Below are 12,380 nucleotides of genomic sequence, written 5' to 3' on the forward strand. Positions count from 1 at the left end.
GTAACAGCTTTCTTCAGTTTTGCTTTCTTCGTAAAAAAAAGTTCATGTCACTATATATACATGTAGCATCGTCGGATGTTAAACAGATTAAGTTTTATTTCTTACAAGCCTGTTTCGATTATTTCCTTTTCAATTTGTAATTTCGCATGCTCTAAACTTCATCGCTCTGAAACCTTTCAACATTATTTTGAAGGACACCTTTTACTGTCATGTATGAAGCAAGGAAATGCTTGAAATCATTTTTCAGAGAGCATATATAGACCAATCGAATACACATATATGGCATTATACCCGACGGTGGCGAATTTGCAAAAAATTGACTTCATTGAAAATCAACTTTTCGGTTTGGAAATCTACGGAGAAAAAATCTGAAGTTTTGGTAACGACAAAGACTACACGATGTTAGCCAGCACATTGAAGTTCACAATACCTTAAAAAAAGAGTTGACATGTTTTTCCCAAACTGTATCAAATGGCTCAATGTTGATGTACGGTCTCCCGGGCACATGGTAGCTGATATGATAATAACAGTCCCTTGTTTCAAATTCTATTATCTTTTTATAAGAATCTGCAATAGTGTATACTTTGTATATTCATTTTCGAGAAAATGGACATATCTTTATTCTAGTATGAACAATTTGTAGACTGGCAAAGTGTTTAATATTATCATTGAATTAAGAATGTTAAAAAGTATACGCCACATTTGCCATAGCTTTCACAGAAGTGATGGGTCGGTCCATCGCTGCGGCATTGGAGCATTCGTTGCAGGAGCGATGGTAAATACATGTCATCGGTGTAAGGTTTATACCCAGTTTTGTTTCAAATTTTAATGTTTTATTGTGAACATCAGTGAGACTTGAGTCTACATAATTATGTAGGGCCTACTTGTTCTGCTCGATCCTTACACGTTATGATATGCTCAGTATACAAAGATTAGTTTACGTTTACTTTGAAGTATTTTAAACATCAGTGATCTGAACAGTCCTAGGTGTAATTTAGAATTCTTTAACATTCCCACAGTCATACGGTGGTAGTTATAAAACATGGCGTATAGAAATATGGGCCATCCATGGCAAAGAGGATAAGGTCGTTGCCCTTCACCGCTGTGGGTCCGAATCCCGACTTTGGATCAATTTCATGTAATATCCAGTGAGCTTACGGAACGTCGGTTGTTCTACTCAGCTGCCCATTCATGACTCTTGCGACGAATAATATACAGCCGCAGGGATGGACCAAAACATTCGAAATGCATAAGACGAGAATAAATTGGCGGAGGGTAGTCAGAGATTGTGATTCCTCTGTTTAAGACAAGCTGTCAAAAGACACTAATCGAACCAGATCTTATCATGCAATACTGTATATTAATTTATATAGGATTGTTATTTGGAACCACTCGTATGTAAGTTGGATCAAAGACAAGCACAACGATAAATTAAATTAAGTCGGGCCAAACTATTCTCAAAGAATAAAATACAACAGCTGTTATTAAATGCACAAGGAGACTTTAATTAAGGCTACCAAATGGCAAAAGAATAGCTGAGGTGACACTTGAATAGTGTAGCTATATTTCACTATAGTGAAATGTGGATACGTGGGTATCAAGATAATGAACCATACTATCAGGCTTTCCTTGCTTTTGGCTGTTGGTGAGTAAATTCTGCGGCAAAGTTCTAATATTGCAGAATAATTAAAATTTGAAGGTAATTGAACTGATATGTATGTACATTTCGTGTCAGTCATCTCCAAAGCCTAAATAGAAGTTAACCTTTCTTATCTCTTTGGTCTGGATAAAATTAAATTAAATATATCTACCTTTATTTGACGATTCAAGTGTTCCAGATTTGAGAAAATATTATAAAATGGGAACAGTTCTAAATGCTGGTATTTTACTTGTCTTCATTTTAGCAGGTAAGACAACGTTCTGTAGTTTTGATAGCATGTGAAGTACATTAATCGTCAATTATCAGCGATATACATTATATGTGAACGTATAAGGTCTATGCGCCTACCACACAACTTTATTGGCGTCTCGCTGATTTTCCAACCGAATCACTTTGTTTCTTCGTCGACTGAATCAGTTTGGAAGAGACATAGAAACTGGAAATACTTTATACAAAGTAACAGTCGTGTTTTTTAAGCGCTCCCTTTTTGTATGGGTCGCTATTTATTCAAAGGGATTTCATGCAGTAATAAAAATACTGATTATGAATTCATGAACAGTGCTATTTAAATATTTTGCACTTCGCCTCCATGAGATTTTAACAAGGGGCAGTAGGTGATGGCGACTTCATAAATTCATGTTTTGTTGAATCTACAGTACTTTAAACAAATGATTCCATGTACGGTGAAAAACACATTTTACATTGTTCTTTTCAGGTTTTGCTGATAGTGCTCAAAAATGCCATGGTAGCCCGAGAACTTATCATGGCAAACCTTGCGCTTCAACTACATGGTTTCATGATGGCCGCCAGGGGGCATGTGGTTGTGGATTCGACGGTAGTGACAAGCAATTTGATTGGAGCGCGTCTAAATACACAGCAGCAGCCAATCAGCATTTCTTTGACAAAAATAATAAGCAATGGTGCGGCCAAAGTTGCGGAGTTTGCGTTAATTTGACAACAACAGGTCTGATATATCTATTGTCGTACTTCACCAGTAATTAGTGATCCCGCCTACTCATAGCAAGGCATATGAGAAGTGCTTTAACTGTCTGCCACACGCTGCTGCTCGTTTTCTGTGCAGTGGTCACAAATAGTTGCCGATATTGCCTTATTATCTTTGAGGATAAATTGGTGTGAATATTACCACTCCAATGTGCGTATCCATATCGGTGTCCTCTGGCGTGTGGATAAGAAGTACTAGTATACAATGGCACGCTAGAATGTTTTAGCAAATTTGCAGAGGGTACGGATATAGATACGCACAAGGAGATTATACCAGTATGCGCTGGTCTGCAAAGCGCTTTTACAATATACTCGAGTATATATAAGGCATTTTAGTGTTTCCATGAACTTTTTCATGCTTGTAATAGATCTGTATTTAAGCAAATAGAAATGCCATTTTAGGCGAATACACATTTTGACATTCATTTTCTTTCAACTACATGTATAGACTAAAGTTCGTGCTTTCTAAGTTGTGTCTGCAATACCAGCGATATCCAACGGCTACATGGATATGAATATATAATATTCTGCACATAAACAGTTTTCAACGGCCAAAATAAAGTGAGCATGAGTTGACAGTGTAGTATGGACAGTATATTTAAAACAAAAAGCGAGAGGGTTATCTTAAGAATTAATTATGCATTGCAGTTGGTCGTACTCTATCTATACATTTAGTTTCTTATAATTTTAGGGGGTTCTGCACCAGGGGGCGTATCAACTACAGAGGGACTGTCGCATGTATTCATGGTTGTTGACCTTTGTCCCAATGAATCTCCAAATCTTGAATGGTGTTCTCAGACCGTTAATCATCCAGTCAACAAGTATGGTTATGACGCTCATTTTGACCTCGAGAATGGTGTCCACCAGATAACCAATGGTCTGAACTGGGACAACGTGGAAGTGACGTATGAAATAGTCGACTGTTCGCACGCGCACACAATCGAGCACATGACACCCAGTAACAGCAATTATCACCAATGCGAATGCTACAAACTTCACCATGGAAAATAAATGACAAGTCAAATTATTGTATTGAAATATTAAAACCTCATTTATAAGGCATTCCATCTTAAACTACTATCATTGATTCTATTTAATGGAATTTTAGAATTGCCGGAGTACACAAATTCCAGCAGATAAAAACTGAACTTACTTCCCACTTGTTTTATAGCATCAATTTTCAATTACATGGTCACTTCTTACTGAACAGTTTTATAATTTCCTTGCGTTTAGTTTAAAACGTGAACAGATATATAATTGAAACTTTCAACCCCCACGATCCAGTAGATTTGCCTCTGGTAAAGGTTAGTAAGCAGCTTGAGGAGATTATTGAGTTTACAAACGAATGGTACAACCGAGAATGTATCGTATAAGTACCCAATCTCACACCCAACCTATTCTCAAACCTTTCATTCATTAGTTGTTATTTATTTACCAGAAGTGATATGATGTCCTCAACTTGTGTGCATTAAAGCTTAGATTCTTACAGACATGTCTGCTGCTGTTAAATTAAAACAGTGCATAGTAAGGAATATTTACATTAAATATCTTATTACTTAGCATAATTTCATACAAATAGCTATTACTTTTGTAAGTCCTGTAAATACACCGTTAACTATTAAATGAATATTAGAGACAAAAATATCTTCAAGCAGGTACCTGCATCATGTAGGGTACTTCATTGTCATGTGATATTCATATGATAATCACTTCATTGGCTAAACTAAACAGTAGAATTTCAGAGATACTTGAAGGGGTTTGAGATTAGGTTCTTTCTTTTAAGAGGCCATGTCAGTTTCATAAAAGAGGGTTGTGCTTTTCAAAGATGGAAATAGAGCTTTTTTAATCGTTGAATTTCAATCAAATGTTACAGAAATGTTACATAAAGATTAAAGTGTACATATGTAAAGAATTTTGATAAAGATATATTCTTATTTATACTAAAAGACCTCTTGAATGCTTAGAGGTTTGAGAACTGGTTTGCCCACGATACATACTACCAAAACATTACTAAAACAAAGTTCAATGTTGCAACATCATCTTTTATTATAAATAACATTAATATTTTTAATATTTGTTTACAAAAAAACAAGTATATAGCAAGTCTTTCTGTAGCAGGACCAAGAAAAATTGTAACCAAATTTTATATATTTAACAAGATTTAGATTTTTTATTTACAAATATTACCGTATGTGAAAATGATCTCCTGGATGACAATAAAGTACGAGTACATTTATTCATTTACAATTTAACTTGAATATGTTGCAATTGATATGAAATGTCAATTAACTGGCTTACATGTAAAACAGTAGTTATTAATCCAAATGAGTTTGTGTTTTATACATAAGTCATGATAACCTGTAGCACACTTGGACACAAAACTGATCATCATTTGCAAATTTAACAATTTATGAAGTCCACACATCTGTGTAAAACTTACATATATTTTTATAAACTGTTTCAATATTTTATCATTAACTACACGTTTCTAGTTATATAGAATATCATCATAACAAATTTTTATCCTTGTGTCTTGAAAGATATTAATAATACTTGGTTAGAACAAAATTGAAATCATAATTATAACAAAGTTAGTTATCTATAATGTAATATTATACAGAACTCCGTCAAACTTTGCAAAAAATCTTATATTTTATAGGTTAAACTTTACAATAAACAAGAGCTGTCGGTAGGACAGCACGCTCGACTATTCTAGGTGCTTGATAGTAAAAGAGCCTAGATGTTAAATTTTTTAAGTTCACAAAAGGGCTAATTTTTTTTTATAAATTCATGTTATAGGCCTTAGAGGGAGTCTAATTATACAGTATTGGCTTGACTTTTCGGAAGGTAATGTCACAAGGGTGTTTTATTGAGTATAATAGTACTAATTACCTATGAATACATAAATTTGACAGAAAAGGTACAAAGGCTTGTTATTAAGATGTTTTATCAAGTAAATCACTGCTTTATAATTATGAATGCATAAAATTGTCCCAAAAAGGCACAAACCCTTGAGTAGTTATCTAGATACTAGCTTACAAGCAAAACTTTACCATGAATTTCTAAGTTGAAAAAGGGGAGAAAAATCAGCCTTAATGCAAGATAGAGTTATGGAACTTGGTCAGTGACATACAATTATGACCCTCCAATTATGACCCTAAGTGCATGATTGTGTTAAGTTTCAAGTAAATTTATTATCTTTGAAGACCTTTAACCTTTAACCAAAATTTCTAAATTTCAAAGGGGCGAATAATTCTGCAAATATTGCAGGCAGAGTTATGCAATTTTGCAAACTGATGTACATTGTTACTATAAAAAATTATTTTAAATTTCAATTGAATATCTCAAGCAATAATTGAGATATTTGAATTTACAAAAAAACTTCTACCAAAGTTCCAAAGGGGCATAATTCTGTCAATATTGTAGGCAGAGTTATCCAACTTGTCAATCTGATGTACCTTGTTACTATAAATAAGTATTGTAAGTTTCAATTGAATATCTCAAGCAATAATTGAGATATTTGACTTTACAAAAAAATCTAACCAAAATTTCTAAGATAAAAATGGGCATAATTCTGTCAATATTGTAGGCACAGTTATCCAACTTGTCAATCTGATGTACCTTGTTACTATAAATAAGTATTGTAAGTTTCAATTGAATATCTCAAGTAATAATTGAGATATTTGACTTTACAAAAAACTTTAACCAACGCAGACGCCGACGCGGACGCTGACGCCGGGGCGACTACAATAGCTCTGATATTCTTCGAATAGTCGAGCTAAAAATCATTTTTCACATAAAAGTTTACTGAACAGAAGTCACCTTTGACTTCCTTAACTATAAGCCAAGTGTCATACACATTTCTTCTCTTATCCAAACAATACCAATATTTCTTATTTTCTAATTCAAATCATATAATTAACTTTTTTTAGACAAGTACTAAAATTAACTTCTCATTAGTCAAGCCATATAAATCACTCATTTATTTAAGTCATTCAAATAACTTATCTTTAATTAAGTCATACAAATAATGTATCTTTAATGAAGCCATACAAATAACTTTTCTTTAGTCAAGCCATACAAATAACTTTTCTTAAGTCAAGCCATACACATTACTAGGCAAACAGGTGAATCTATTTTAGTCTGTAGTAGAATATAACCCATTAGAGAATGTATGTTGATGTTGCTGATATTTAAACTCTTCCTCTAGAGATGATACTGTTGTAGTTGATGATGATGAAACAAAATACATGGGAACATATCCCACTCTGCCACTTGACCAGATCTATAAATAGTAAAAAATACAGTTCAATTATTTCAGTAGAATTTCATCACATCAAATCTTAAGCTTATCATATGTGGCATATTTCACAACTTTACAAGGATACAACAGGGTATATTTATAATTCAGTCTTTGCTAGGCGGTGGTGATCATCGCATAAGTGACTATCCGATCCGAACCACGATTTAGCACTTACGATTTACAAATCGAACCACATATCTTTTGTTATCAAGGCACCCTTTAAAGTTTATTAAAACATGAACATTAGTTCTAAAAACATGTTTATTTTTCTTTAAACAATACTAAACATTAAACATATGTGCAAATATAAACTAGGTTTATGTTTTTTATTCTTCGCATGAGTATCTTAATGTATAATTGAGAAACCTATAAAAAAGTATTTCAAAGCATTAGAAGTAAATTTTGCTGGTAGAATTTTATATCAGCGTGACTCTTTTCAGCTATTATTGCAGACAGGATGAGTGAAGTCACACTGACGTATTTATTACCTTGTGTTTCGTAAATTTTGAATTATTATTATTTTAATGATTATTGTAAAAAATAAAACCATCCTCAATACATGTCACCTTATATAAATCTATATATAGCGACCAAAAATATTTATTTTCATAAAAAACATAGTGCTCATTAAAGAAAAAGTGATTTCTTTTTCGAAACTAATGACTTCCTAGCTCAGCATCATGGTACTGGTTTGTTTACTTCCTGTCTTTAATTGGCAAATTGTATTTAGGTAAACATCGCATAATTCATACTCAAATTGTATTTTTTCCAACTTTTAGAGTGTGAGAAACAGTAAATGTATATAAACAAATAAGATCGCGATCCATGATCTCTGGACTTACACGAATATTCGTACTCGATTATTCATTTCTATTCGTGATTATCCGAGTACTCGGATACTTGCCCCAGCCCTAGTTTTTGCCCATAAAATGTTCTCTGTCAAATTAAGAGTAGCAAGTAACTTGTAAGTCATATACACTGCCTTCTGGACCAAACACAGGACAAGTTTGAACATTACTAATACAGCACATGATAAATTTCTATACATATATATTATTTCTTTGTATTTCTACTTGTATAGAACTCAGTACCTTGCTGCAATAGATTTGCATTTCTTGTTGTATACTAGATTTCAATTTTTGTTGCATACTAAATTAGGACAGAGACAAGTTATTATTCATGAACAATTGTAAGTTTCATATAAAATCACTATTTTTAAATGCTTGACATAAGATATCCACTAAGTTCTGAACACAATACTTACCAGCAAACCTTTTCAAATCAACTGTCATATAATATGTACTTACCACAGTTAACATTGCACCTTTACTATAATTTGGCTGAAACTCAATAAACTCTGCCTTCTCACTATCAAATCCTTTCACAAAACCACTGAAATATAATTATAATATTGTCCAATATATTTCCTATACAGTGCAATTTGTATATCTAAAATTAGAGTTGTAACTCAATACTTGTTTGTGTTTTTGTTGGGTTTCAATTTACATAGACACTGTAAAAGTCATATGGCAACATAACAGATTTACTGGTGAAGGAAGACTTCATTGCCTTATTTCAGGTTGTCTGAAGTAGCTGAAAAGCTTCCTTAGATGAAAGTCATTAACTCTTTTAACTATTTATAACAGTAATTTAGATTATTGTTAACAAATGGAAGGATATCATTTATTGGATTTTTATCAATGTTTGAAGCCTATTGTATTCCATTAGTAAATCAGTACTATATAATTATTTAATTTAACATATTCATACATGCTTTCACAATTTTAATAAATTATGTTCAAGATGGCTTCCTGGAACTACACTAGTATAACCAATACTGGTATTACATTGTGACTGAGAGCAGTTTGAAACCACCATTCCTCAAATGAGAGGCAGTCACATAACAGCGACTATTCCAAGTTGTTTTTTTTTTTTACATGAAGGGACTGGAAATATTTTTTTCAAGAATTGTGTACTAGTAGATTAAGGTCTAGACCAACAACTTGCAACAAACTTTCTATACTATTTTTTAAACTAAAATCAGGCTAAGAACCACAAACAAGAGCACCGCTAGGCGGAGCATTATATGCCCGAAAGTGTTTTTTTTTCTTTTCTAAGGATGAAGCATTTGTAAGACATTACATAAATTAAATAAAGTATTACCTCCTTCAAATAGCAATCCTCCTATAAAGTTTGAATATTGTGGGCCAAATGGAACTTCAGTTATGCTCTGGAAACTGTTTTTAGTTTTGAGGTAATAGCTACCTTGAACTTTGTCCGTGTGACCCCAAAATCAATAGGGGTCTTCTACCCAATATGGACAATCATCCTATGAAGTTTCAACACTATGGGCCAAAAAGAAAGTAAGTTATGTTCTGGAAACTTTTTTCAGTTTTAAAGTAATAGTGACCTTGGCCTTTGACATTGTGACCCCAAAATCAATAGGGGTCTTTACCCAATATGGACAATCATCCTCTGAAGTTTGAATATTGTGGGACAAATAGACCTTAAGTTATGCTCTAGAACCTGTTTTCAGTTTAAAAGTAATAGTGACCTTGACCTTTGACCTTGTGACCCCAAAATCAATAGGGGTCTCCTACCCAATATGGACAATCATCCTATGAAGTTTGAACACTGTCAGCCAAATGGAACTTAAGTTATGTTCTAGAAACTGTTTTCAGTTTTAAGGTCATAGTGACCTTGACCTTTGACCTTGTGACCCCAAAATCAATAGGGGTCTTCTACCTAATATGGACAATCATCCTATGAAGTTTGAACACTGTCGGCCAAATGGAACTTAAGTTATGCTCCGGAAACTGTTTTCAGTTTTAAGGTCATAGTGACCTTGACCTTTGACCTTGTGACCCCAAAATCAATAGGGGTCTTCTACCCAATATGGACAATCATCCTATGAAGTTTGAACACTGTGGGCCAAATGGAACTTAAGTTATGCTCCGGAAACTGTTTTAGGGTCATAGTGACCTTGACCCCAAAATCAATAGGGGTCTTCTACTCAATATGGACAATCATCCTATGAAGTTTGAATGTTGTGGGCCAAATGGAACTTAAGACGGACAGACGGACGGATAGACAGACGGACGGACAGACGGACGCCGGGGGGTATAACATAATATGCCCGAAATTCTTTCGGGCATAAAAAATCAATTTTAAACTTGATCTTTTGAAAACTTTATCCATTCAAGAGCACAAGTTGATCAAATTAAGACTCTCAAATCTTATACATTTATGCATTTGGACCTCAGTAGAACCCCTTTAACAACGAGGCCAATGCTCCCTACCAAGAACAACAATTAGTAGTTAACTTACCAAGAAGTAATTTCCAGGACAGGAAACAATTTTGTTCTGAACACAGCTACATACTCACAGTTACCTGTAGTATATACATGTACATGTACAATAATATAACATTATAATAAGTAAATTTAAGAAACAATATAACCGATTTTTAAGCTCTTACAGTTATGTAGTATATTTATCAATAAATAAAATTGTAGACCTTCAAATTTCTAGACTTTATAAAAGATTTAAAAAGAAAAAGAAAAATCCCCCCTCAAATAAAGAGAAGAAAAAACAAATCCAGAATATGAATATAAGATTGGTATTCTTGATATTATAGCAATTTAATTTTGCAACCTTTTGTTTGTTGGATTTGGATGTCATTAGGCATCTTTCCAGATCACATGGCCTATTATTTCAGTCACAAGAAGGCACATGAGTAGAACCAGCGATGGTCTGTAAGCTAGGTGGATAGCTTCCTCATACGAAAGAATCTGAAGTCCCTAGTAGGATTACGCCCCAAAGTGGTGAGGGGAAAGTGATTTGAAGTCGACAATCTAACCACTCAGCCAAATATATACACTATTTTTTACCAGCTATCAATTAACAAGCTCTTATTTCACTTTTATATAACAAGTTTAATCTTTTTCTGGCTTTATTAACTACTGACTAAAACAAGAGGGCCATGATGGCCCTGAAGTTGCTCACCTGTATATAGGCCCCCAGAGTGGGGCCAGTTTAAACCCCAGGGCTTATATCTGAACAAACTTGGTAGACACCCATTACAAGATGTTTCATGCTAAACATCTAAAGTCTAGCTCGTTGAGTTTTTTTAAAAAAGATTTTTTAAGTTTTAACTATACACATACAGTTCAAAGCAATGACACCCCTAGGGCGGTGCCAGTTTTGCCCCCAGGGCTTTTTTTTTATCAAACTTTGAAGACACTCACTAGAAGATGTTTCATGCTTAATATCTAAACTCTAGCTATTTTGTTTTTTTCAAAGAAGATTTTTAAGTTTTTGCTATACACATAATTTATAAGGAAAATCAATGTCCCCCGGGCAAGGGCCAATTTTGACCCTAGGGCTTTTATTTGAATAAACTTGAAGACACTAACTGGAAATTGTTTCATGCTTAATATCTTAACTCTAGCTATTTGGGTTTTTTCAAAGAAGATATTTAAAGTTTTTGCTATACACATAAATAAAATCTTTGACCCCCGGGGCAGGGCCAATTTTGACCCCAGTGCTCTTATTTGAACAAATTTGGTAGATACAAATTAGAACATGTTTCATGCTAAATATCTTAGCTCTAGCTCTTTGTATTCTTTAAAAGAAGATTTTACAAGTTTTTACTATATGCATATACGGAAAATCAATAACCCCCCCCCCCAGGGGCTGGGCCAATTTTGACCCTAGGACAAACTTGGTAGACACCCATTAGAAGATGTCTCATGCTTAATATCTTAGCTCTAGCTCTTTGGGTTCTTTAAAAGAAGATTTTTAAGTTTTTACTATATGCATATAGGGAAAAACAATGACCCCCGGGGCAGGGCCAATTTTGACCCCAGGGCTCTTATTTGAACAAATTTGGTAGAAACCAATTAGAACATGTTTCATGCTAAATATCTCAGCTCTAGCTCTTTGGGTTCTTTAAAAGAAGATTTTACAAGTTTTTACTATATGCATATAGGGAAAATCAATGACCCCCGGGGCAGGGCCAATTTTGACCCCAGGGCTTTTATTTGAACAAACTTGGTAGACACCCATTAGAAGATGTTTCATGCTAAATATCTTAGCTCTAGCTCTTTGGGTTCTTTAAAAGAAGATTTTTAAGTTTTTACTATATGCATATAGGGAAAAACAATGACCCCTGGGGCTGGGCCAATTTTGACCCCAGGGCTTTTATTTGAATAAACTTGGTAGACACCCATTAGAAGATGTTTCATGCCAAATATCTAAGCTCTAGCTCTTTGGGTTCTTTAAAAGAAGATTTTTAAGTTTTTACTATATGCATATAGGGAAAAACAATGACCACCGGGGCAGACCTGGGGTAATCATAAATTGTAACCATTGATTTTTTAATTGATTACATGATTACACTGTAATCATCATGTA

General features: G+C 33.8%; 2 protein-coding genes across 2 annotated transcripts in view; one reads left to right on the forward strand and one right to left on the reverse strand.

The window, feature by feature from the left end:
• Positions 1 to 1,749: 1,749 nt before the first annotated feature.
• On the forward strand, positions 1,750 to 3,724 carry LOC132720145 (endoglucanase-like). Its single transcript, XM_060704178.1, has 3 exons — positions 1,750 to 1,907; positions 2,376 to 2,624; positions 3,354 to 3,724. The coding sequence occupies exons 1-3, from the start codon at positions 1,859 to 1,861 to the stop codon at positions 3,671 to 3,673; spliced, it is 618 nt and encodes a 205-aa protein (XP_060560161.1). The 5' UTR covers positions 1,750 to 1,858; the 3' UTR covers positions 3,674 to 3,724.
• Positions 3,725 to 4,683: 959 nt separating this feature from the next.
• Positions 4,684 to 12,380, reverse strand: part of LOC132720156 (aladin-like) — a 52,883-nt gene continuing 45,186 nt past the window's right edge. Inside the window, exons 11-13 of the mRNA XM_060704198.1 lie at positions 10,293 to 10,356; positions 8,273 to 8,357; positions 4,684 to 6,947 (exon numbers count right to left, since the gene is read on the reverse strand). Of these exons, the coding sequence (XP_060560181.1) occupies positions 6,801 to 6,947; positions 8,273 to 8,357; positions 10,293 to 10,356 (296 nt within the window). The 3' untranslated portion in view covers positions 4,684 to 6,800. The remainder of the gene's footprint in view (positions 6,948 to 8,272; positions 8,358 to 10,292; positions 10,357 to 12,380) is intronic.

The sequence above is a fragment of the Ruditapes philippinarum genome, unplaced genomic scaffold (genome assembly GCF_026571515.1).
Source record: "Ruditapes philippinarum isolate M1 unplaced genomic scaffold, ASM2657151v2 ctg744_1_1_1_1, whole genome shotgun sequence".
NCBI classification, from domain to species: Eukaryota; Metazoa; Mollusca; class Bivalvia; order Venerida; family Veneridae; genus Ruditapes; species Ruditapes philippinarum.